The 27,295-nt window shown below is 47.7% G+C and overlaps 1 protein-coding gene and 1 pseudogene across 1 annotated transcript in view; one reads left to right on the top strand and one right to left on the bottom strand.

The window, feature by feature from the left end:
* The first annotated feature begins 3,360 nt into the window (after positions 1–3,360).
* Positions 3,361–14,059, top strand: LOC141981947 (GTPase IMAP family member 7-like; annotated as a pseudogene).
* Positions 14,060–22,901: 8,842 nt separating this feature from the next.
* LOC141981946 (cytolytic toxin-alpha-like) overlaps positions 22,902–27,295 on the bottom strand; it is a 42,134-nt gene continuing 37,740 nt past the window's right edge. Inside the window, exon 3 of the mRNA XM_074943563.1 lies at positions 22,902–23,920. Within this exon, the coding sequence (XP_074799664.1) occupies positions 22,902–23,920 (1,019 nt within the window). The remainder of the gene's footprint in view (positions 23,921–27,295) is intronic.

Here is a 27,295-nt window from a genome sequence, read left to right as displayed (position 1 = left end):
TGCAGGGCCTTCTGCATCTGCTCCTGCTGTTTGACGAGCCATTGCAGTGTCTCCTCCATCTCCAGGACACCAACCACATCCATTGGCTCAGGATCCTGGACAAGACCCCACACATAACAGGGCACAGGTGGGCCCCTCTGTCTTCTTCCACTTCTACACCCAGAGACCTCTGCTTTGATGCAATCACCAGTGCTATTTATTTACAGTCCAAGTTCCCACCAACTTGTAAATATAGACAACAATAGGCTGATAGCCTCAGGGACTGCTAGCTTCTGCAGCCAGCAGGGGAGAGTGGCCTCTAACTCCCTGGCTCATCCCTTTCCTCCCCCCTTTCCTTCCTTCCTGCCAGCCTTTATGTGGTCCCTGGCTAACAAGAGAGCCAGCTGTCCCCTATTTGCCACTTAGGGCTGGGCTTACTCAGCCAGCTCCAATTCCCCTTTCCTGGCTGGAGCTGGCGTGACAGAAGGCTGGCTCAGGGTTTCCTAGCCAGCACCGTGTCACACAAATGTATACTTCTAGGAACAAAGAAGGTAAGCTGTAGTTACAGGATGGGGGACTCTATCCTGGAAAACAGTGTCTCTCGGAAAAAGATTTGTGGGTCCTGGTGGATAATCAGTTGAACACGATTGATTCTCAGTGTGACACTATGGCCAAATTTCCTAATTAGAACCTAGGATACATAAACAGGGGAATCTTGAGTAGGAGCAGAGAGGTTATTTTACCTGTGGATTTGGCTCTGGTGCAATCATTGCTAAAATACTGTGTCCGGTTCCGATGTCCATATGTTGATAAATGGAAAAGGGTTCAGAGAAGAGCCATGAGAATGATTAAAGGATTAGAGAACATGCCTTTATAGTGGTAAGCTCACGGGGCTCTGTCTATTTAGCTTAACAAAGAGAAGGTTAATGGGTGACTTGATTACAGTCTATAAATACCTACATGGGGAACCAATATTGAATTATGAGTTCTTCAATCTAGCAGAGAAAGGTCTAACACAATCCAATGGCTGGAAGTTGAAGCTAGATATATTCAGGCTGGAAATAAGGCATAACTTTTTAACAGTGAGCGTAATTAACTATTGGAACAATTTACCAAGGGTTGCGGTTGATTCTCCATCACTGGTAATTTTTAAATCAAGGTTGGATGTTTTTCTAAAAGATCTGCTCTCGGAATCATTTTGGGAGGATTCTATGGCCTGTGTTATACAGTGTGTGATGGGGTATATAGTTCCACACTGGAACTGAAGGAGTTAAGGAGAAGTTCTGGGCCCAGGTGACTCTGCCCCCACCACCTGCACAGCCTGTTCCTGCTGGAGGAGGAGCTTAAAAGGGAGCCAGACAGCTCAGAAGTGGACAGACCTATCCTGAGAGCTCCCGAATGGGGGAACTGCAGAAGCCTTCGCTCTCAGGAAGAGGCTACCAGCTGAGCCCAGCTGGATTTCTCCTCTCTTATGTTGAACTTTGAGTCTTTTTGGGGAGGCGAATGGTAGGAAGTGGCCCAAGGAGGCACCCTTGAGGTGCTCCAGGGTGCTTGATACTGTTGCCTCTCATAGGGCCCTGGGTTGGAGCCCATTGAAGAGAGAGGGCCCAGGTCCTTGTCGCAGGGAAGGGAGGTTTATGCCCTCGGAAGCAGCCCTCTCAGAAGTAAGGAGAGAGTAGAGACATTCAAAGCCCCGAGGCAAGGGTGAGCCACCTATAGGGGTCAGGTTTCAGAGTAACAGCCGTGTTAGTCTGTATTCGCAAAAAGAAAAGGAGTACTTGTGGCACCTTAGAGACTAACCAATTTATTTGAGCATGAGCTTTCGTGAGCTACAGCTCACTTCATCGGATGCATACTATGGAAAGTGTAGAAGATCTTATTATATACACACAAAGCATGAAAAAATACCTCCTCCCACCCCACTCTCCTGCTGGTAATAGCTTATCTAAAGTGATCACTCTCCTTACAATGTGTATGATAATCAAGTTGGGCCATTTCCAATACAAATCCAGGTTTTCTCACCCCCCCACACACAAACTCACTCTCCTGCTGTATCCGATGAAGTGAGCTGTAGCTCACGAAAGCTTATGCTCAAATAAATTGGTTAGTCTCTAAGGTGCCACAAGTACTCCTTTTCTATAGGGGTCAGAACGTGGACTTACATCCTCACCACAGGTAGGGCCTTGGGACTCTGTATATTTCTTTGAACTCTGTAACTCCAGAAAGGGGCATGAACTGTTGACCCAACTGGAGGGTATGCCGGGAAGAGTTGTTGTTGAAGATGAGGTGAGTGGAGGCCCAGTGACCTAACCACTAGCGGACACCACGGGTAAGCCCAGCCCTCTACCTGTCAGAAGGGGATCAGATTAGACGATCACAATGGTCCCTTCTGGCCTTGGAATCTATGAATCTCTAGCAGGAGGCCTTTTCATTTGGGCCAATTTGTTTTTCTGTCTCCCTTTTTTGTACCTTTTCCCCATCATCATTTCTTGTTACATCTGTTTAGAACATTGTAAATACTTTCATCAAATTTCTCATCCAATTTTTGTAGGCTCACAAATGGGGTAGGTCTATCAGTCTGCAAGTCTTTTTGCTGGGGCCTCTGCCTGACACAGACGCTGGCAATCAATATTTGCTGGTAGCTACGGGTACTTCACAAAATGGCCTGAGGCTTATCCGACAAGAAATCCAGAGGCTGTGACAATAGCGGGGGTTCTGCTCCTATCCCTAGATTGGGAGGGGGAAAGGAGCAAAACACCGTCAGCTCCTCCGACTGCCGTAGCGCTCCCAGCCCTGTTATACTGAGAGGCAGCTCCATGGAGGGGCCGGGGGCAGTACAGTGACTTTCCCGTACACCATACCGGCTATAAATAGCTTGCTGGTATGGAGGACTGGAGCGGACCAGCTTACTTGCACTGCTGCTCCTCTTCCTGCAACTACTCCCCCTCTTCCCTGTTCAGCTTCAATGCCCTCCCCCCATCCTGCAGCTTCCAAAGTGACTCTGCCTGCCCAAAACATATCCTTGCCCCAGCCCAGCTCTGCCTCAACCCCTCCTGCCTCAGCTCTCACCCTCACAGCCCCCCGCCCCCACAAACCAGCTCTGGAGCATATACCCTGCTACCCTCTCCTGTCTCAGCTCTGAGCCCCTCTAGTCCCTGCGCCAACTCCCAACCTTCATTCCACCTCGGAGTTCTGTATTTCCAGGGTTCAGAGGTTGAGATTTATCTACCACCCTCTTCCGGGAAGGTCACAAGGCAGCACTAGGCAACTCTAATTCTGCATGAAGAAAACCCTCACCTGGAACACTATGTTCAGTGCTAATTACCCCATCTTTAAAAGGACACAGAAACATGGGGGATTCGGGGTTGGGAAGCAGGAATGATGACAGGTACAGAAAAATGGTCATATGAAGACAGGTTGATGAGGCAGTTTAATGAGGAGATGAACAAAAAGGGAGATGATCTTTTTGAGTTCTATCTGAGAATGTAGCTGTGGAAGCTGAGGCTGGAAGAGCTGTGATAGTAATGAGTTCCCAATTAGAATAGAATATAATGGACAGGGCCTATCCCAGACAGCAGATTTCACAGAAACAACAGACAGAGCTCAAGGTTCACTGGAAGAGGCCTCTCCTGGGTGGATGAAAGGAAATCACATAGAGACATAAAAGGAATTCTCCAAGGAGATTTGGGTTTCATGGCAGTATTTTAAAGAATCCTTATTGAGGTTGCAGGAACAAACCATCCCGATGTGTAGAAAGAAAAGTAAATATGGCAGGCGACCAGCTTGGCTTAACCGTGAAATCCTTGCTGATCTTAAACACAAAAAAGAAGCTTACAAGAAGTGAAAGATTGGACGAATGACCAGGGAGGAGTATAAATATATTGCTCAGGCATGCAGGACTGAAATTAGGAAGGTCAAATCACACTTCGAGTTGCAGCTAGCAGGAGATGTTAGGAGTAACAAGAAGGGTTTCTTCAGGTATGTTAGCAACAAGAAGAAAGCCAAGGAAAGTGTGGGCCCCTTACTGAATGAGGGAGGCAACCTAGTGACAGACGATGTGGAGAAAGCTAATGTACTCAATGCTTTTTTTGCCTCTGTCTTCACAGACAAAGTGTCAAGGTTCCTCCCCCACTCTGAACTCTAGGGTACAGATGTGGGGACCTGCATGAAAGAAAAACCTCCTAAGCTTATTTTTACCAGCTTAGGTCAAAACTTCCCCAAGGTACAAAATATTCCACCCTTTGTCCTTGGATTGGCCGCTACCACCACCAAACAAATACTGGTTACTGGGGAAGAGCTGTTTGGACACGTCTTTCCCCCCAAAATACTTCCCACAACCTTGCACCCCACTTCCTGGACAAGGTTTGGTAAAAAGCCTCACCAATTTGCCTAGGTGACTACAGACCCAGACCCTTGGATCTTAAGAACAATGAACAATCCTCCCAACACTTGCACCCCCCTTTTCAGGGAAATGTTGGATAAAAAGCCTCACCAATTTGCATAGGTGACCACAGTCCCAAACCTTTGGATCTGAGAACAATGAAAAAGCATTCAGTTTTCTTACAAAAAGACTTTTAATAGAAATAGAAGTAAATAGAAATAAAAAAAAAATCCCCCTGTAAAATCAGGATGGTAGATACCTTACAGGGTAATTAGATTCAAAACATAGAGCACCCCTCTAGGCAAAAACCTTAAGTTAGAAACAAGATACACAGACAGAAATAGTTATTCTATTCAGCACAATACTTTTCTCAGCCATTTAAAGAAATCATAATCTAACACGTACCTAGCTAGATTACTTACTAAAAGTTCTAAGGCTTCATTCCTGGTCTATCCCCAGCAAAGACAGAATATAGACAGACACACATACCCTTTGTTTCTCTCCCTCCTCCCAGCTTTTGAAAGTATCTTGTCTCCTCATTGGTCATTTTGGTCAGGTGCCAGCGAGGTTACCTTTAGCTTCTTAACCCTTTACAGGGGAGAGGAGATTTCCTCTGGCCAGGTGGGATTTTAAAGGGGTTTACCCTTCCCTTTATATCTATGACACAAAGTCAGCACCCAGACTACTGAACTGCGCAGCACAGCATGGGGAGGAGGTGACCAGGCCTCTGTGGAGAAACAAGTGGTTCGGGACTATTTAGAAAAGCTGGACGAGCACAAGTCCATGGGGCTGGATGCGCTGCGTCCGGGGGTGCTAAAGGAATTGGCAGATGTGATAGCAGAGCCATTGACCATTATCTCTGAAAACTCATGGCGATCAGGGGAGGTTCCTGATAACTGGAAAAAAGCTAATCTAGTACCCATCTTTAAAAAAGGGAACAAGGAAGATCCGGGGAACTACAGGCCAGTCAGCCTCACCTCAGTCCCTGGAAAAGTCATGCAGCAGGTCCTCAAGGAATCAATTCTGAAGCACTTAAGGAGAGAAAAGTGATCAGGAACAGTCAGCACAGATTCACCAAGGGAAAGTCATGCCTGACTAATCTAATTGCCTTCTATGACGAGATAACTGGCTCTGTGGATGAGGGGAAAGCAGTGGACATGTTATTCCTCGACTTTAGCAAAGCTTTTGATACGGTCTCCCACAGTATTCTTGCTAGCAAGTTAAAGAAGTTTGGGCTGGATGAATGGACTATAAGGTGGATAGAAAGTTGGCTAGATTGTCGGGTTCAATGGGTAATGATCAATGGCTCCATTTCTAGTTGGCAGCTGGTATCAAGTGGAGTGCCCCAAGGGTCGGTCCTGGGGCTGGTTTTGTTCAATATCTTCATAAATGATCTGGAGGATGGTGTGGATTGCACCCTCAGCAAGTTTGCAGATGGCACTAAACTGGAAGGAGTGGTAGATACGCTGGCGGGTGGGGGTAGGATACAGAGGGACCTAGACAAATTGGAGGATTGGGCCAAAAGAAATCTGATGAAGTTCAACAAGGACAAATGCAGAGTCCTGCACTTAGGACGGAAGAATCCCATGCACTGCTACAGGCTGGAGACTGAATGGCTAGGCAGCAGTTCTGCAGAAAAGGACCTAGGGGTTACAGAGGACGAGAAGCTGGATATGAGTCAACAGTGTGCCCTTGTTTCCAAGAAGGCTAACGGCATTTTGGTTTGTATAAGTAGGGGCATTTCCAGCAGATCGAGGGACGAGATCATTCCCCTCTATTTGGCATTGGTGAGGCCTCATCTGGAGTACTGTGTCCAGTTTTGGGCCCCACACTACAAGAAGGATGTGGAAAAATTGGAAAGAGTCCAGCGGAGGGCAACAAAAATGATTAGGGGGCTGGAGCACATGACTTATGAGGAGAGGCTGAGGGAACTGGGATCGTTTAGTCTGCAGAAGAGAAGAATGAGGGGGATTTGATAGCTGCCTTCAACTACCTGGAAGGGGATTCCAAAGAAGATGGTTCTAGACTGTTCTGAGTGGTAGCAGATGACAGAACAAGGAGTAATGGTCTCATGTTGCAGTGGGGGAGGTTTAGGTTGGATATTAGGGAAAACTTTTTCACTAGGTGGGTGGTGAAGCACTGGAATGCGTTACCTAGGGAGGTGGTGGAATCTCCTTCCTTTGAGGTTTTTAAGGTCAGGCTTGACAAAGCCCTGGCTGGGATGATTTAGTTGGGGATTGGTTCTGCTTTGAGCAGGGAGTTGGACTAGATGACCTCCTGAGGTCCCTTTCAACCCTGATATTCTATGATTCTGTGATCCTAATGAAAAACCACCACGTAAATAGTTAAACTTGCATCATTTGTAAATTATTTCTTTTCTTTTTGTTTGCGATCAGTCATACAGGGTGTCACCATTTTGAACTCCATTAAGGTGGTGAAAGGAGCTGTGATGTGGGGGATTGTCATGCTGTTGGTTTGATGAAACCTCATTGAAGCTCAGGAGCATGCTAGCTAACTTCCACTCAGGCTAAATAAGGGAACAATTAAATACCCTTTCTTTAGTGATCATTGGAACAATGGAAGTTACCCCCAGAGACTACACCCCAGAATACAAGCACAGAGGCTGGGATCTGGTTTGGTTGCAGCTGTGTGTGTCTGTGTGGGTCAGAAGCAGCCAGAGGCAGACTAAAAGGAAGCAGAATGCCAGGAAACAACAAGTGAGGCATCTTGTAGCATGGCCCTAAGAACGCTAAGAGATAATTTTAGGCAGAGTGCTGACTGGAAAGTGGCTTGCAACTGTGAGCAAATGAACTGTCTCCTTTGTTTAATTCCTACTGTGTTCAGGGAAACATGACCTTGAGCATATTCTTTGTAAATAAACAAGCTTGCATAAAAGAAAATACTTGAATCCATCATCAGGTTCTCCTCCAACTAGAAAGAACCCCTACGGCTCTTTGGCGATAGGGTGACCAGATGTCAAGATTTTATAGGGACAGTCCCGATTTTGGGGTCTTTTTCTTATATAGGCGCCTATTACATGCCCCCCTGATCCCCATCCTGATTTTTCACACTTGCTGTCTGGTCACCCTATTTGGCTAATGACTCAAGCTAAAAGGGGTAACAATACCATGTTACTCATGTGTTCTGTGAAAGTGAAATTTTGAATATTGAATTGTTGCAATGGGCTACGTGTAAAACAAGCAGAAACTACAGATAAAATATTTGGAGGAAACATTCAGTGAATAATTCTGAATAAAAATGAAAGAAAATCAGTCTGTTTGCACACAATTCACTGACAGAAAACAGGGGCAAGAGAGTTGAGCTGAAGTATCCATTAACAGTTATCCTCACAGCTCCAGTCTGTCCGTCGCTACCTTATTACCTGTGCAATGATGTTCTGAATCTCATTTGTTTCCCACAGAGTCACATGCTGATGGTCAAGACCCTGGAGGACGTGAACTGAGAATTGTCCTCGTTGGTAAAAGTGGAGCTGGGAAAAGTGCGACACGAAACACCATTCTTGGCAAGAGAAAGTTTGAGTCCAAGCTCAGTGTAAAGTCAGTAACTGAGACTTGTGCTAAAGGGAGGGTAACATGGGATGGGAGGGAGGTTGTGGTTATCGATACTCCTGATATTTTTGATACAAAGGCCCCTGATGAAGAATCTGCCTGTGAGATGGCTCGCTGTATCATGCTCTCCTGCCCAGGCCCCCATGCTCTGGTGCTGGTTACACAGCTGGGCCGTTACACTGAAGACGATAAGGCAGCAGTCAGGCAAATACGAGAGATTTTTGGGGCTGAAGCGATGAGGTACACGGTTGTCTTATTCAGCCAGAAAGAAGACTTAGAAGGTGACTCACTGAATGATTATATAAGAGACTTGGATAACCAAGATCTTCAGAAGTTGATTAAAGTTTGTGGGAACCGATGCTGCGCTTTCAACAATAAAGCAACTGGCACAGAAAGGGATGAGCAGATTAATGAACTGAGGAAAGTGATTGAGGAAATGGTGCAGGGGAATGGAGGCCGATCTTACAGCAATGAGATGTACAAATATGCCAAAGAGAAGATTGGACAACAGGAGAGGGCACTTGAGAAAAAATACAGAGAAAAGAGGAAGAAAAGGTAAAAGATATGATACATCACTTCAAGGAGAAATATAAAAATATAAAGGAAGGCTTAAAGTCAAGGCCAGAGGGAATAAAGGAAATACATCTAAAACTAGGCGAGACTGTTTATCGAGCTTTAGAAACGCTGTCAGAAGCTCAAAAAGCCAGAGAGGCAGAACAGGAAGAAAAGCTGCTGAAAGAAATACAGAAATACTACAAGAAAAAGGTAAAACAAGGGAAGAAGGAAGCAATGATGGTAATGAGATTAGCTCTGTGTTTGCATATTTAAGTATACTTACTCCTGTGCAAATGGGACCTAAACGAAGTTCTGCGGTATTTAGGGGAATCTGGACTTGTGAGGGGCTGAGTACTGAGGGGTCTGGCACCTTGCCAAAGGCACTCAGCCCTTCAGCAGATTGAAATCCCAGGACTGTAATTATGACACTGATCACCTTTAGAAAGTGATTTGAAATCTACTGTTAGAGAGCTTATTCCTTCACTCTCCCACTTCCCTGGTCCTTCTTGCATGAACAGAGAGCAACAATACCCGAAGTCCGAAGGTGCAAACAATTCGATGTTTATTGGGGTGAACTTCCAGCAAGCTTAAATACAAGTTCCTTTTTCCTTATTTTCGAATCCCAACTTACTTCCTGTTTGCCCCTAATTTATATAGTAATATTCTTAGCTATACCTTAACCAATCATTCTACTGAAATTTAACTAACCAATCCTAACATATTGTAACATGATTAGCTAACCAATTATATCCCACCACCTTAATTAGATTACACCCAGCAAAATTAATTATACAGCAGACAGAAACAATCACAGAACCAGACAGAGATTATACAGACAAACAATAGCAAAGTGGGAACTCTAATGACAAAACAATACAGAAGTGAGGATTTCACATCCCAGCTATTGATAAGTGAGTTCTTGCCAGACAGGATGCTATCAAACTAAGTTTCCTTTTACATTTTCTAGGCACTTCCCTTTCTCTGGAGGTGATAGGAATTATCAGGACAGGATTGTATTCCTAACAGCCCAATAGCACCTTCTTTCAGTGTGACTAGTTTGGGATGTGAGGAGGTGACCGGTCGCTTCCCAGCTTATGGCTGCCTCTGCTGCTTAGCCAAAGGCCTTAGCCTAAGAACAGGGCCTCAGACTGTCACAGTAAGAGAAGGCCCTTACACCGGCAGACAGTGATTTTGATTCTTTCTTTTATACCTCTAGAACTAGCCAAGTGATAAGAATACCCCTAAATTCTTAAAGTACAGGCCTTTGCAGACAGGCCTGAATATCTATATCCTAACATCTACTAATGAAAAAGGCTATATGAGAGCGAGGTATTTATTAAGGATTAATTAATTATTAATAATTGGATTATGTTTTAATTATTAGTATAACTGTAAGTGCCTGGCCTACCTTCTCTAAGCCATTTACTCTGATCTTTTCCTGGATCATCTCCCTTGTTTTTTCATCTCCTTATTAATCCACCTCATCAACCTGTCTTCATATGACCGTTTTTCAGTGGCTGTCATCATTCCTGCTTCCCACCACAAATCCCCCATGTTTCCTTGTCCTTTTAGAGATGGGCTGACTAGCACTGAACATAGCTTTCCAGGTGAGGGTTTTGTTCATGCAGAATTAGGGTTGCCTAGTGCTGCCTTGTGACCTTCCCGGAAGAGGGTGGTCGATAAACCTCAACCTCTGAACCCTGGAAATACAGAACTCCGAGGTGGAATGAAGGTTGGGAGTTGGCGCAGGGACTAGAGGGGCTCAGAGCTGAGACAGGAGAGGGTAGCAGGGTATATGCTCTGGAGCTGGTTTGTGGGGGCAGGGGGCTGTGAGGGTGGGAGCTGAGGCAGGAGGGGTTGAGGCAGAGCTGGGCTGGGGCAAGGACATGTTTCGGGCAGGCAGAGTCACCTTGGAAGCGGCAGGATCATAGAATCATAGAATCATAGATGTGTTTTGACTACCGCACCCTAAACAAGCACACAGTCGTTGACCAGCACATCAAGCCTGGGAAACAAGCAGGAAGAATTGGAAGTCCTGGCACAATCAAGGAACTATGATGTGATTGGAATAACAGAAACTTGGTGGGACAGTTCACATGACTGGAGCACTGTCATGGATGGGTATAAACTGTTCAGGAAGGACAGTTATGGGAAGAAAGGTGGTGGAGTTGCACTGTATGTAAGAGAGCAGTATGACTGCTCAGAGCTCCAGTAAGAAACTGGAGAAAAGCCTGTTGAGGAGTCTTTGGGTTAAGTTTAGAGGCGAGAGCAACAAGGGTGATGTTGTGGTGGGTGTCTGCTACAGACCACCAGACCAGGAGGAGGAGGTAGACGAGGCTTTCTTCGGACAACTAACTGAAGTTTCCAGATCACAGGCCCTGATTCTAATGGGGGACTTCAATCACCCTGATATCTCCCTCTAGGCAAAACCTTAAGTTACAAAAAAGACACACAGACAGAAATAGTCATTCTATTCAGCACAGTTCTTTTCCCAGCCATTTAAAGAAATCATAATCTAACACATACCTAGCTAGATTACTTACTAAAAGTTCTAAGACTCTATTCCTGTTCTATCCCCAGCAAAAGCAGCATACAGACAGAGAGAGACCCTTTGTTTCTCTCCCTCCTCCCAGCTTTTGAAAGTATCTTGTCTCCTCATTGGTCATTTTGGTCAGGTGCCAGCGAGGTTACCTTTAGCTTCTTAACCCTTTACAGGGGAGAGGATTTTTTCCTCTGGCCAGGAGGGATTTTAAAGGGGTTTACCCTTCCCTTTATATTTATGACAAAAGGCCAACGGCATATTGGGCTCTATTAGTAGGAGCATTGCCAGCAGATCGAGGGAAGTGATTATTCTCCTCTATTCGCCACTGGTGAGGCCACATCTAGAGTATTGCGTCCAGTTCTGGTCCCCCCACTACAGAAAGGATGTGGACAAATATGAGAGAGAGTCCTGCGGAGGGAAGACTAAGTTGGAGCTTTTGAAAATGCACTAGCTGTTGTTTTGACTGGTGATCATTGGACACCTTTGAGCAATCACAGCTATCTTGGAGTCACGGCACACCTGACTGATGCTGCATGGACACTGCAGTTGTTTGCTTTAATAGTAACACATACTGAAGAGAGACATTATGCTAAAACGTGTAGAGCGTTTCTTGGTTGTTGCAAAAGAATTGATTATTCAAGAAAATGTAACACCAATTAGTACTAACAGTGCAATCAAAACTGTGATTATTCGCAATTAATTTTTTAAATCGTGATTCATTTGTTTTGAGTTAATCACTGAGTTAACTGCAATTAATTGACAGCCCTAGTTGAAACTTTAGTAGAGAAGAGAATGATCAGATTCATAGATAAACACAATTTATTGGGAAAAATGTCAACATGACTTATGTAAAGGGCTATCATGCCTCACCAATCTATTAGAATTTTTGGAGGGGGTCAGCTGTGTGGACAGGGCTGATCCAGTGGCTATAGTGTACTTGGACTTTCAGAAAGCCTTTGACAAAGTTCCTCACCAAAGGCTCTTAAGCAAAGTAAGCAGTCATGGGATAAGAGGGAAGGTTCTCTCATAGATTAGTAACTGGTTAAGAGATAGGGAACAAAGGGTAGGAATAAAAGGTCAGTTTTCAGAATGGAGAGAGGTAAACAGTGGTTTCCCTAAGGATCTGTACTGGGACCAGGGCTATTCAACATATTCATAAATGATCTGGAAAACAGTGAGGTGGCAAAATTTGCAGATAATACAAAATTACTCAAGATAGTTAAGTCTGAAGCAGACTGCGAAGAGCTACAAAGGGATCTCACAGAACTGGGTGACTGGGCAACAAAATGGCAGTTCAATGTTGATAAATGCAAAGTAATGCACATTGGAAAACATAATCCCAACTATGCATACAAAATGATGGGGCCTATATTAGCTGTTCCCACTCAAGTATGAGATCTTGGAGTCACTGTGGAGAGTTCTCTGAAAACATCCACTCAATGTGCTGTGGCAGTAAATAGCTAACAGACTGTTAGTAACAATTAGGAAAGGGATAGATAATAAGACAGTAGAGATCCTAATGCCATTATATAAAACCCTGGTGTGCTCACACCTTGAATACTGTGTGCAGTTCTGGTCACTCTGTCTTGAAAAGATATATAAAGAATTGGAAAAGGTGCAGAGAAGGACAAGAAAAATAATTAGTGTATGGAACAGCTTCCACATAAGGAGAGATTAAAAAGACGGGACTATTCAGGTTGGAAAAGAGACGACTAAGGGGGGATATGATAGAGGTCTATAAAATCATGACTGGTGTGGAGAAAGTAAATAAGGAAGTGTTATTTACTCCTTCTCATAACAAAAGAACCAGGGGTCACCTAATGACATTAATAGGCAGCAGGTTTAAAACAAACAAAAGGACGTGTTTCTTCACACAACACACAACCTGTGGAACTCCTTGCTGGGGATGTTGTGCAGGCCAAAATTATAACTGGATTCAAAAGACAATTCACCAAGTTCATGGAGGTCAATGGCTATTAGCCAGGATGGGCAGGGATGTAACCCCATGCTCTGGGTGTCCCTAGCCTCTGTTTGCCAGAAGCTGGGGGTGGATGACAGGATGGATCACTTGATAACTGCCTGTTTTGTTCATTCCCTCTTGAGCACCTGGCACTGGGCACTGTTGGAAGACAGGATACTGGCCTAGATGGACCTTTGGTCTGACCCAATATGGCCGTTCTTGTGTTGATCCACTCTGTGCCCGGAGTCTGGGGCATCGATCACCTCAGCCACCCAGTCCACGCATAGGAACCAGCTCGGGTATTTAACAAGAAGCTAGGATTTTATTTCTAATTGTAGTCATTATTTGAATGGAAGCTGAGCCTGCATTATACACCCAGGATAATTTAGATTCATGCCCTTCATAAGGTATCCCTTACCTGATCCAGTAGCTCCAGGCACGAGAGGGCTGTAGTTGAGGGAATAATACGCAGATTTACTTAAATGTTTACCTTTCTTTAGCGTTGAGATCAAACTCTCCTCACTTGGGGCACTCACAGCCCCGTCCGCACACACAGCTGACACCCGGAATCTGTAGGGAGTCTCAGGCCTCAGTCCATCAATGTTACAAGATCCAGTTCTCTCTCCTGTCCTTCGTTCCAGCCATTTGCCTTTCTCCTCCTGACTCGTATCTCTGGACTCCTCTTTATATTCCACCTTATACTCCCTTATACTGACTCCTTCTCCAACCACAGTTGGACACTCCCAGGTGAGTGTAATGGCTGATGAACCTACAGTATTTTTTCCAGGCTTCCCAGGAGGGCAGGTAGGAAGGGTCTTCACAGGATCACTCACGTCGCTGCGTTCGCTGAGCCCTGGTTTGCTCACTGCAGCGTATCGGAACTGGTACTCGGTATTTGGACGTAGCCCTGTTACTGTGAATGTCTCTTGTTTGTTATTTACATCCACAGCCATCCAGTTCTTGTGCCCTACAATTCTGTACTCCACCCTGTAGCCAGATATCGCAGCCCTTCCAGAGTCTGATGGCTTAAATGTGAGCTGCACATGGTCATGTTTGATTCCCTCAATCAGAGGAGGAAGAGGTTTTGATGGAGGCTCGAAATTGGTGCTGACCAGCTCTCCATCTCCATACAGGTAAATGGAAGCTCCTGGATGGTCCTCATCTGGAACAGAGGCCACAATGAACCGGGTCTTTTCTTGAGATTTATTGATGTTGGTAAATTCTAAGAAGGACTTTGCAAATATGCATGCTTTTCTTCTTATCTCTTCATCCACAAACCACTGTTTGGAGTTTGATTTCTCATAGGGAGAACTGGCTGATTCTGGATCATGAGTTTTCTCCACATTTTGGGATTGAAGCCAGACATTTAAAATTGATAAATATGGCTCCTCTTCATCTAATGAAGTAAATGTAAAGGAGACAACATATTTATGCATAGGGTTAAATAATACCTGGTTTAATTCAGTATTGGAAGAGATAATATCCATGTCATTTAGAAAAGTGAGGTATGTTTTCACAAAATTCATCTCTTGCATCTTTTTATCCAGATATTCATTGAGTTGCTGAGTACTGAATGGTGATTGTTCTTTGCTGCTTAAAATGTCCACCAGGGCCCCTTCCTCTGCTCCTCCTCCACGGATACAGGGTAAGAGTTCCGATAGCTGTCACTGGAAAGCCTGTCTGTACTGATTACACAGAGCTTGGAATTGCTGGACTTTCCTCTTGATTTCAGGGAAAGTTGTGGCAGTTCTGTCCTTCATCATGTCATTGCACCGCACGTCTAGTTCTGTGAGGTGCTCCATGACAGCTTCAACATTAGAAATCAGCCTGACGCCGATCTCACATATCAGCTGAGTGCTTCTGGAATCTTGCTTGATGAGTGGATACAGCCAGACTGTCACTGGAACGGACTTCTCCCCATTGTCTCCCAGCAGCTTGGGGAGGGTGGAATAAACTTTTACAGCATCTTGATAAGTAACTGGATTGTTCTCAAGACCAAAGTCACCATAGAACGTACAAGTGATTTTGTCAGTATTTTCTATTTCCTTATCCTCCATTTTGGACTCTCCATCTTCTTCTGAAATCTTTGCTGTTTTTTCTATAGTAAGTTTAATCTTTCCTTGTATCTCTTCTACACTTTCAGAAGAAGAAACTTCCCGATCAAACACAAAGAAAGCCTGAGCCCCATACAGAACAGCTGTGACCACATGGGTGGCTTTGCCTTGGTCGAATACAGCAGGATAAGTAACTTGCTGTCCTAAATGGCTCATTGTCAGATGCTCAGACCTCATTGTCATTTTGTATTGGAGAGTAACTCGGGCCTGATGTCTGGATTTCCTGGTGTCACTTAAATATACAGCAGATCCATTCATTTCAACTAAACCACACAGGAAACTGGCCTTCAGCGATTCACCAGCATGGAGTGCAGAGGCCTTCTCTGCAATGGTGTCAGATGCAATAACCTGAAATTCAGTCTTGTATTGTTTTTGCATATCCACGTCCTTCCTAAGAGCCGCACTGTTCAATAGCGTGATGCCTGCAAAATTCCAAACACAGAGTGAGTAACAGAGAGGCTAGGAAACCTTTCCACAGTTTAAGCATGTCTAGAGCATGAATTGGGCCAGGTCATATTGGGTTGTTGACCAGATTTTTTTTCTTTTTAGCTGCCATCTTGTTCTCCAGAATCTCAGCTTTCATTTCAGATTAAGTCTCTAGCCCTCATGGTTGTGAAGAATAAAATGTGACCCAAGTGTAACCACTCCAGTGAGGTTTACCTGGTCCTGCTTTGAGCAGGGGGCTGGACTAGATGACCTCCTGAGGTCCCTTCCAACCCTGACCTTCTATGATTCTATGCAGACAGCCTGAAACAATAGCCCAGAAAGGTCTGAAGTGCCCCAGTCATCTCCATATGGGCTTAAGTGAAATGCCCAATGACAGTAATTTCAATGTGAACATTGCTACTGATGTCACTGCTGCCCAAAGCATGTCAGGGCTAGTCTGCATTAGAAGCGCTACATTGACACGGCTGCACCATGGCAGCTGCCCTGCTCCTAACGCGTCTGGGGAAGAGGCTCTAAGACGAGGGGAGCAGCTCTCCCAGCCGCATAATCCATCTCCGTGAGGGGTGGTAACCATGTCAACGGGAGACGCTCTCCCACCGACATAGCGCTGTCCACACCGGTGCTTAAATTGACGTGAATTATGTGGCTTGGGGAGGTGGATTATTCCCACCCCTGAGAGATGTAAGTTATACCAAAGTAAGCTCTCGTGTAGACAAGCCTCAGAAAGGAGGGGGAGAGTCACAGAGCTGCACGATCTACGGGGATTGACCCTTCATTTTGGTGCCATGTGCGGGAGGCGTGTAGGTGCTATTGTGACAGTGGGATCCGTCGGTATCAAATTATGAATTTTATTCTGTATTATTTGTAAACCCCCCCTTTCCTTCCTGGGTTACTTGAGAGCAGGCAACTCTCACCTGTTGCCTGGGCACCTGACGTCATTAAGGACAATGGAGATCCTGGGGGTCCCAGCTGAGATGGGAAATTTGGAGGGAATCCTCAAGTAACCCCCCTGCAGCAGTTCTTTTACTGTTAGGAATATTTACAGTTGGTGGTGCCTCCACCTGGACAGGCACGGAATACATCTGTGACTGCACTTCGGTTGCCTCCAGGACCAAAAATATCAATAATGGATCTTAGTCAGGCAAAATAAAACCAACGCACGTTTACTTAAAATGTACCCTAGCAGCACACAACAGAAGATGCACCAGAGTCACATGGATTAAGTGGTTATATCCCTACCAGGTCAGTAGGTGGCGCTGCAAGAGCTCAGCTAACGACTGCAGCTTCCAACAGCAAGTTGCAATAGAGCCCTAACCAGGGGTGAGCTGGAGCCGGTTCGCGCGAACTGGTTGTTAAATTTTGAAGCCGTTTTAGAAGCGGCTGTTAACCCGCTTCCCTGCAGGGGGCGCTGAAGCTTTGCTGGGCTCTGGCCGGGAAGTGATGTAATTCCTCCTCCGGCCACCGGGGGCGCTGCGCTGCGGGAGCCACGTGGGCTGCCCCCCGGCCCTGGGCACGAGCCCTGGTGCTGCTGCTCCCCTGGCCCTGGGGCTCCTGCTGCTGCCTGGGGGGTCCCCGGCTGCTCTGCTGGGCCGGGGCTGCGTCCTGCTGCTCGGGCTGCTCCCCATGAGCCCCCACCACCCTGCCCGCAGCCGGCCCCTGTCTCCAGCCTGCAGCCACCCCCGCACCCCCTGCCTCCAGCCACCCCCTGCCGCACACACCCCCTGCCCTGCCCGCAGCCAGCCCGTCTCCAGCCACCCCCTGCCTCCAGCCAGCCCCTGTTTCCAGCCTGCAGCCGGCCCCCGCCCTGCCTGCAGCCACCCCCGCACCCCCTGCCTGTAGCCAGCCCCTGCCGCACACACCCCGTGCCCTGCCCGCAGCCAGCCCGTCTCCAGCCACCCCTGCACCCCCTGCCCTCTCCCCAGCCAGCCCCTGCCGCACCCCCTGCCCACAGCCAGCCCGTCTCCAGCCACCCCCACACCCCCTGCCTGCAGCCAGCCCCTGCCTCCAGCCACCCCCTGCCCTGCCCGCAGCCAGCCCCTGCCGCACGCACCCCCTGTCCGCAGCCAGCCCCTGCCTCCAGCCACCCCCACACCCCCTGCCCGCAGCCAGCCCCTGCCCCCAGCCACCCCTGCATCCCCTGCCCGCAGCCAGCCCCTGCCGCACCCCCTGCCCTGTATCCAGCCAACCCCTGCCGCACGCACCCCCTGCCCTGCCCGCAGCCAGCCCCTGCCACACGCACCCCCTGCCCTGTCCGCAGCCAGCCCCTGCCACATGCACCCCCTGCTCTGCCCGCAGCTGCCCCTGTCACCAGCCAGCCCCACACCCCTTTGCCTCCAGCCAACCCTGCACCCTCCTGTCTCCAGCCAGCTCCGCACCCCCTGCCCTGCCCGCAGCCAGCCCCTGCCACACGCACCCCCTGCCCTGCCCACAGCCAGCCCATTTTCAGCCACCCCTGCACCCCCTGCCCGCAGCCAGCCCCTGCCCCCAGCCACCCCTGCACCCCCTGCCTGCAGCCACCCCTGCACCCCCTGTCTCCAGCCCGTCTCCAGCCACCCCCTGCCCTGCCTCCAGCCACCCCTGCACCCCCTGCCCGCAGCCAGCCCCTGCCGCACCCCCTGCCCTGTATCCAGCCAACCCCTGCCGCACGCACCCCCTGCCCTGCCCGCAGCCAGCCCCTGTCTCCAGCCAGCCCCACACTCCGTTGCCTCCAGCCAACCCTGCACCCTCCTGTTTCCAGCCAACTCCGCACCCCCTGCCCTGCCCGCAGCCAGCCCTGCACCCCCTGCCTCCCGCTAGCCCTGCCCCACGCCCCTGTCTGCAGCTGGCCCCACAGCCACTGGTGCCCTGCAGTTCCCAGGGCAGTAACCCTGCAGACCTGCTTCCATGAGGGGGGCAGGGAGCAGCTGGGACCCACACATGTGCACACCCTAGGGTGACCAGACAGCAAGTGTGAAAAATCAGGACAGGGGTTGGGGGGTAATAGAAGCCTATATAAGAAAAAGACCCCAAAATCGGGACTGTCCCTATAAAATCGGGACATCTGGTCACCCTAGCCACCCCCAGGGCGTGGCGGGGACCCACACCTGTGAAACGGAGCTCATTTCTATCTCAGGCCCTTCTTTTTAAAAAAGAGCTTTCGGCAGGGTTAACATACATCCATATTTTCCTGGACAGGTCAGGTTTTTTGGTTCTTAAATCGCCGTCCGGGAGGAATTTTTAAAATTTAAAAATTCCTCCCGGGAAAATATGGATGTATGGTAACCCTGTGGGTACAAAAAATACATACTGGGGCACATCCCTTACATCAGAACTTTTTCTAGGGAACCGGTTGTTAAGATTTTGGCAGCTCATCACTGACCCTAACCAACACGCTTGGCAATATTCACAGCTCCACCCATCCCAGAGTGCACGCTCTCCTTAACCTTCTAGTTCTGGGCCCTCTCTTGCATTGGCGTACTGAATGAGCAGGAGTTCAGGCCAGCACTTTGTAAGGCTGTCAGTGGGAGTCCAGGTGAAACAAGGAGTGGGGTAATTTTGTGTTTTGACCTATTTAGGTTGCACAACACCAGCTGGCAGTAACCGTTGTTATATCAGAGGGCAATAGCCCCAGGATAACACACTAGTTATCTCTATCACTAGTTAGTCTCTAAGGTGCCACAAGTCCTCCTTTTCTTTTTGCGAATACAGACTACCACGGCTGCTACTCTTTCCTCAGTTGTCTGCAGTCACATGCAGATCTGCTGCACAGCTGACAGTCTCCAGCTTCCACCCTCAGTGCTTAGCTCCGGAGAAGGCGTCCATGAGCCAGGGCTCAGCACTAACAAGCTGTCAGCTGTAGTGTAGTCTTAACCCTGCTCATGTGTCTTTCATGTTCCCAACCCTCCCAGATTGGCTGGGTGTCTCCCGGAATCGGGCTCGATCTCCCAGAGGCTACTGAAGCCAATCCGGCAGACTTTAGGCCGGCCACTAAAAGTCCGGCGGTGCAGCGGGGCTAAGGCAGGCTTCCTGCCTGCCCTGGCTCCGCGTGGCTCCTGGAAGCGACCGGCACGTCCCTGCGGCCTCTAGGCACAGGGGCGATCATGTGGCTCTGTGCGCTGCCCCTGCCCTGAGCACTGACTAGGTAGCTCCCATTGGCTGGGAACTGCAGCCAATAGGAGCTATAGGGGCAGTGCCTGCAGGCAGGGACAGCATGTGGAGCCACCTGGTCCTGCCCTGTGGGCTGCAGGGATGTGCCAGTCTCCTCAATGAGCAGTGCAGAGCCAGGGCAGGCAGGAAGCCTGCCTTAGCCCCGCTGCACCGCCGACCAGGAGCCACCTGAGGTAAGCACTGCCTGGCTGGTGCCCTCACCCCGAACTCCCTCCCGCACCTCAATCCCCTGCTCCAGGCTCAGCCCGGTGACCCCTTGACCCCAATCCAGAGCCTGCACTCTCTCCTTCACCCCAACCCCCTGCCTCAGCCCCGTGAAAGTGAGTGAGGGTGGGGGCCAGCAAGCGACAGAGGGAGGGGGGATGTAGTGAGCAGGGGCAGGACCTTGGAGAAGGAGTGGGGGAGGGGTGCAGCCTCGGGGAAGGGGTGAGATGGGGTGGGGCAAGGGTGATTGAGTTTGTGTGATTAGACAGTTGGCAACCCTATGTGTCTTTAACCCCAGCAACTCACCAGCAGGGCTCCATCGTATCTTCTCCTCAGCCCAGATCCAAGGGGAGCAGCAGCTCTCTCTTCCAGCTCCCTGCCCCCATGCAACCCGCTGACCCCCAGGAAGCTCAGTCCAATCCCAGAGGGTGCCCATCACTGCATCCTGAGCCCTGCAGTCCTTCTCAGCCAGGATACAGTACCTAGAGGTCTCTCTAATCAGAATACCACTGAAAGGATTCAGAAGCTCCCCAAGTAGGTGTGCCCACATATGTACCGAACACCAGTGTGAATGTGCCCAAGGGCAAGCCTGCTATGCTGCAGTGCAGACAGTGTCCTGTCTGGGAAAAGTGTCTGACACCTACCTGAGGGACCATCGCTGAGAGCAGCCCAAGGCCATGGACTGTAACTCAACTACTGCCCACCTCAATGGAACTCCGGGGTCTGTCTACACTGGGTCTTACAAGGGGGATGAGCATATATGCCGGGTCTAGAGCTTCAATCTGAGCACAGGGACAGGCCCTGTATATGAGCGGAGTTCTGCTTTGAGCAGAGGCCATTGCCACACATAAGAAGGATGTGCTGGTCTTGCGTCTCTGGACTTTTGCTACTTTCCAAGATCTGGCATCTCAGGTGCTTTAACAGGAAAGGGTCTATGGACAAGACATTCCTTTTTGCTAAGCCTGTGTTCCTTGCAGTACAAGAGGCTTAACTCTGTCTCTGAAGGGGTTAACTAGAAGCCTGGCATGCCCATAGCCGAGGTGGAGCTCTGGGGGAGCATGTGTAAGTGAACGAGGGGCTCAGGAGGGCACTGGTTTCAGGGTCTAGAGCAGCTCTGCTTATATATTTATTCAGCTGAATTTATTAATTGTTCCTATGCCCCACCTATTCAAAATTGTAATTAAATATTCAAAGGGGGCACTCAAGCCCTAGAAAGAAAAGTTGGCCTTGTGTTTAAGGCACTGGTCTGGGACTCAGGAGAACTGGTTCAAGATTTTGCTCTTCCACAGACTCCATGTGGGCTATGGGAAAGTTTCTTAGGGTATGACTACACTGTACACTAAGCCCAGATCTGTGGGCTTGTGGATGTGGTGTTTGCAAGCCCACATTTGGGCGTCCATGCTGCGTTGTAAACCTGGTTAGTGCTTCCGCACATCATCACTACACAGACCTTCTGACGCAGGTCCGCAGCTTGAGCTGCAGCCACACTGCACAATGACAGGGCCTGGAGCCAAGTCACAGCAGGACTGGGGACCCATTGTGCAGAGTCTTAGGATCCAGGTCCTGAGTGCTCGCTGACCCAAGTCAGACTGATTTGTATGTGGATGGAAGGGGTGGCTTGGGCTCAAACCTGAGTCAGAGCCCAGACTCAGGGTATGTCTACACTGGCAAGTTACAGGGCAGTATATCAGCTTTCTGCGCAGAAACCTGCATGGTGTACACACTGCCAAAACCACCCCGAGGAGAGGAATAAGGCTCCCAGCGCAGTGGCTTCTGTGTTGTTGTCAGTGTAAACACATCCATTGCCTTGAGCACAGTAGCTGGCCTCCAGAAATGTCCCCCGATCCCTCAAGTGGACGCTCTGCTCATTGTTTTGAACTCGGCTGGCAGCCCTGAAGGCACGCGCCGCTCCCCTTTTGAAGCTCCGTTTCTGACAGCTGTTGAGTGCTGTGCTGATCGGCTACGGGACACGTGGCAAACCATCAGTGTGGAAAGCTCAGGTTGTTGAACACAGAGGCAGGGTGTGTGTGTGTGTGTGTGTGTGTGTGTGAGAGAGAGAGAGAGAGAGAGAGAGAGAGAGAGAGATTGCTGTGCAGAGAGCTAGGGAGGTAGGCAGGGGCTGATATCGGGATTTCCCCCTCCCCCTGCCCAGGACTGGTTGCTTTCTGCCGCTGTCTGAACTTAGAAGACAGCATGCTGACACACTCTCTGTCCCGCAAAACACACTGTCTCCCTCCCATACACACTCCTTGTCCCACACTCCCCCACCACCCCAGTCAGTTGAAAAGCAGCTGGAAATGTAGTAGGATGCCCATGGAATGATGGGATTGGGAAACCTGCATCATGTGACGCTGCCCCACGAGGCATTGCAAACCCTTCCCAAAGCACCCTGCAGCCCCTTGCACAGTGGGATAGCGACCACAATGCACGGCTCTCTGTGCCCTTGCAAGAGCTGCTAACAGTGGTTTAATTCCAGCGCATTAATCAAACAGGTATAACTTGTGTGGAGAAACTTGCCAGTGTAGACATACCCTTGGTGTGCAGTGTAGAATTTCTTAACTCAGTTAATCCTGCTCGGGGGGTGGGTCAGAGCCTGAGACCCCCTGCGACGTGGCTCCAAGCCCTGACATTTTGCCATGTGGACGCAGCTCAAGCTGCAGACCCGAGTCACAAGCTCTGAACACTGCAGTGTGGACGTGTAAGCCTGGGCGTGAGACCGAGTACATCATACCCCTAGGGCCAGATTTGCAAGTGCTCAGCACACACAAATGGGGCCAGATTTTCAAAAGCACTCAGCTCCTGTTGCTTGTGGCTAAATGTTCAAAAGGCCACGACATCCAACGTAGTGAGCTTTTTGAAAACCTGCTCAGGTCGTTTGGTGCCCAAATGGAAGTGGAACTCTTTTGATTTGTCTGTACCTCAGTCCCCTGTCTGTAAAATGAGGATAAAAATGATTCCTTTCCACCAACCTTTCTCTGTCTTGTTTATTTAGACTGTCAGCTCTTCAGGGCAGAGCCTGTCTCTGACTGTGTGACTTGCACAGAGGGGTTGGTTGGGGGTCTCTAGGTGCTATAGTTAAAATCTCCACCAGGGCCCCCTCCTCTGCTCCATCTTCACGGATAGAGGGCAGGGTTCTAGCTAGCTCTTTTTGGAAGGTCTGTCTGGGCTGTTTACACAGATCTCTGAATTGCTGGATTTTCCTTTGGATCTCGGGGAAGATTGTAGCCGTTCTGTCCTTCACCATGTCGTTGCACCGGACGTCGCACTCAGTCAGGTGCTCCAGGGCACTTTGAGCATCATAAACCAGCACCGAGCTGATCTCACCCACTAGCTGAGTAGCTCTGGAATCCAGCTTGCTCAGTGGGTACAGCCAGACTCTCACCGGCACAGCGTTTTCACCAGCGACTCCAAGCCGCTTAGGGAGAGTGGAGTAAACTTCCATGGCATCTTGGTAAGTAACCGGATTGTTCTCCAGAGCAAAATCACCATAAAATTTGCAACTAAAATTTTCAGCTTTTTCTACTTCCTTGTTCTTCTTTTCTGCAGACACCTCTCCTCCTCCTGAAAACTTTGGGATTTTTTCTACCATCAGTTTCATGTTTCCCTCTATCTCTTGCACACTCTCTGATGAAGAAACTTCCCGATCAAACACAAAGAAAGCCTGAGCCCCGAACTGCACAGCTGTGACCACATGGGTGGCCATGCCTTGGTCAAACACAGCAGGATAAGAGATGTTCTCGGTCCCCAAATGGCTCATAGTCAGCGGCTCAAACCTGTTTGTCACTGAGTAGTGGAGAGTAACTCGAGCATGATATTTTGATTTCTTTGTATCATTTAAAAATGCTGCAGATCCACCTACTTCCACCATCCCCCCCAGGAGACTGGCCTTCAGGGATCCAGACAGACTGAGAGCAGAGGCCTTAGATTCAATGGAATCAGATGCAACGATCTGGAATTCAGTCTTGTGCTGTGGCATTGTCTTCACATCTTTCTTAAGAGTCTCAACGCCCCATAAAGTGATACCTGAAAATTCCACCCAAGCACATAGTGATCACTGGAGAGGATGAGAAATTGTTCCAATGTAATGTAATAAGTTGTCCCATATTGAAGATTCACCATGAGCAAAAGGACACCAGCAGTGAGGGCTCAAATCAATGTGCCCTGTCATCTGACCTTCCACTGGAATCTCCATTCGTCCATCTCTGTACCTTGCTCTCAGACTGTCCTTAGGATTTATGGGGCCCTACGCAGTATTATTAAACTGGTGCCCCTATGCCCGACGGCAGCCCAAGCTTGCACCCCAGCTGGGGGGCGAGACAGCAAAGGATACTGAGATACCCAGCCCACCTCATGGTGGCAGAGAGTCACAGTTCCCTGCAGAGACCCCCGTACCCTCTCCCTCACGCAGAATGGACATGCAGACGGTACCTAATTAAAAGCACTAAACTTGGGAATAAAATATGTCAGTCACAGGCTTTTTGATGTGCCCTGAAGTTTGTCAGAGGTTTATTTGCAAAAACTTTGTAGTAAGGGTGAGTCACCTGTCCTGCTGAATACAACATTAAATATTATGGAATATATGATACAGCTCTTCTCTGTTTTACATTTTCTTAATCAGTATTTCTAAGCTGACTTTATATTTTAAATGTACTCTTAAGCCTTCATAAAGTAATCATTCCAGATTACTACATATTTAACTCACTGAAACAAAGACATTATTTTAAATTAATGAGTCACAGAGGTTTAGTGTGTTCATAACAATGTTCACTGTTTTTAGAAAAAGGGAACACTAATTTACTTTGTGTGATCTCCATAACAATAGACGTGTTTATGAAATTTCACCAACTTTCAAAGATATGTTTCCAAAGATTTTAGGCATAACAAAGGATTTTATATCTGACTAGGTACTGGTTTTGCTGGAGGGTTCTCTTAAAACTAGTTCATCAAATAGTCAGAAGTAAAGAAAGGGAAACTCGTTTGTCCAGCTATCTGGAAGGAAAGGGGTGTTGTCCCTTTAAGGGCTCTCTTCAGTGAGCGGGGGTGTGAAGGGAGGGATTGACAGAAAGGACAGGAAGACTTTGGAAGCAAGTTTTTTTTTTATTATAGTAATTAAAACGTGTATTGTAGATAAGGGTGGTCTTTTGAAGGATTTATTTAAAAAACTATATGTCTGAAGATCCAAGCATTTAAGGCTAAAGATGTTTGTGCATCTAAAAATCTATGCAATGATTTTTTAGAGATGTGATTTTATAATCTTCACCAACTCACTAATGAAATATTTTTTTTAAAGCAAATTTTAAACTAAGGTCCTGTAGACTGACATGTTCTGAGTAAATATTACAGCAATGCACAACTGTTTTTGTCAGTAAATTCAGAAACTGACAGTCTATACCTGGGAGTTGGCAAATGCCTGTTAAATGGCTTCATTCCCCCTTGAATGGCTCTTTAGCAGTTTCCATGTTGTGCTAATAGGTCTGGCAGGCTGGAGGCTTTTTCACTTTTAACTACTAGATCCCCTCCCGAGGAAGACTCACCAGGCTGCAGCAGCCAGCTGTGGGAGCCTGCCGGAAGGGTCAGAACAGGGATAGGAAAGCCAGAAGTGTGGACACTAAGACCCAGGGGTGCCCCAAATTTTCAGGTGCCCTACACAGCTGAAAGAAAAGGAGGACTTGTGGCACCTTAGAGACTAACCAATTTATTTGAGCATGAGCTTTCCTGAGCTACAGCTCACTTCATCGGATGCATGTATATAATGTCTTCTGCAGTTTCCACAGTATGCATCCGATGCAGTGAGCTGTAGCTCACGAAAGCTTATGCTCAAATAAATTGGTTCGTCTCTAAGGTGCCACAAGTCCTCCTGTTCTTCTTCCCGAGGTAGGAACCCCGCTGAGATGCTCCCCCACCAGCACGACCTGTTCTCTCCTTGAGATGGATTTTGTACTCTTGTATTACCATGTCCCATTAATTATTCCCATTCCACCAAGTTTCTGTGATGTCTATTATGTCAATATCCTCATTTAACATGAGGCACTCGAGTTCACCCATATTATTATTTAGTCTTCTATATATGAAAGGAAGAGTAGAATCAAATGAAGTAAAAATCGTAAATGAACCAAACTATATCACAGAATCTCTATGGATAGTAATTCCATGCTCTTATAATAAGCATATAGCAATAGGAACATGTTACCCACCACCTGACCAGGATGGTGAGAGTGACTGTGAATGCTCAGAGAATGTTTAGAGAGACTATTGAAATAAAACATTCATTAATAATAATGGGGGATTTCAACTACCCCATACTGACTGGGTACATGTCACCCCAGGACAGGATGCAGAGATAAAGTTTCCTGACATCTTAAATGACCTCTTCTTGGAGCAGCAGGTCCTGGAACCCACCAGAGGAGAGGCAATTCTTGATTTAGTCCTAAGTGGAGCACAGGATCTGGTCCAAGAGGTGAAATAGCTGGACTGCTTGGTAATAGTGAGCATAATATAATTAAATTTAACATCCCTGTGGTGGGGAAAACTCCACAGCAGCCCAATATGGTAGCATTTAATTTCAGAAAGGGGAACTACACAAAAATGAGGAAGTTAGTTGAACAGAAATTAAAAGGTACAGCACCAAAAGTGAAATCCCTGCAAGTTGCATGGAAACTTTTTAAAGACACCATAATAGAGGCCCAACTTAAATGTATACCCCAAATTAAAAAACATAGAAAGAGAACCAAAACATTGCCACTGTGGCTAAACAACAAAGTAAAAGAAGCAGTGAGAGACAAAAAGGCATCTTTTAAAAAGAGGAAGTTAAATCCTAGTGAGGAAAAGAAAAAAGAGAATAAACTCTGGTATATGAAGTGTAAAAATATAATTAGGAAGAGCCAAAAAATAATTTGAAGAACATCAAGCCCAAAGGCTCAATAAGTAATAGCAAAAACAATTGTAAGCACATCAGAAGCAGGAAGCCTGCTAAACGATCTCTGGGGCCACTAGATGATCGAGGTGCTAAAGGAGCACTCAAGGACGATAAGGCCATTGCGGAGAAACTAAATGAATTCTTTGCCTCAGTCTTCGCAGCTGAGGATGTGAGGGAGATTCCCAAACCCGAGCCATTCTTTTTAGGTGACAAACCTCAGGAACTGTCCCAGATTGAGGTGTCACTAGTGGAGGTTTTGGAACAAATTGATAAACTCAACAGCAATAAGTCTCCAGGACCAGATGGCATTCACCCAAGAGTTCTGAAGGACTCAAATGTGAAATTGCAGAACTACTAACTGTAGTCTGTAACCTATCCTCTCAATCAGCTTCTGTACCAAACGACTGGAGGATAGCTAATGTGATACCCAATTTAAAAAGGGCTCCAGAGGTGATCCTGGCAACTACAGGCTGGTAAGTCTG

Source organism: Natator depressus, chromosome 2 (genome assembly GCF_965152275.1).
Source record: "Natator depressus isolate rNatDep1 chromosome 2, rNatDep2.hap1, whole genome shotgun sequence".
In the NCBI taxonomy this organism is placed as follows: domain Eukaryota; kingdom Metazoa; phylum Chordata; order Testudines; family Cheloniidae; genus Natator; species Natator depressus.
Note: the sequence above shows the minus strand (reverse complement) of the source record. Positions and strands in the feature narration are given on the sequence as shown.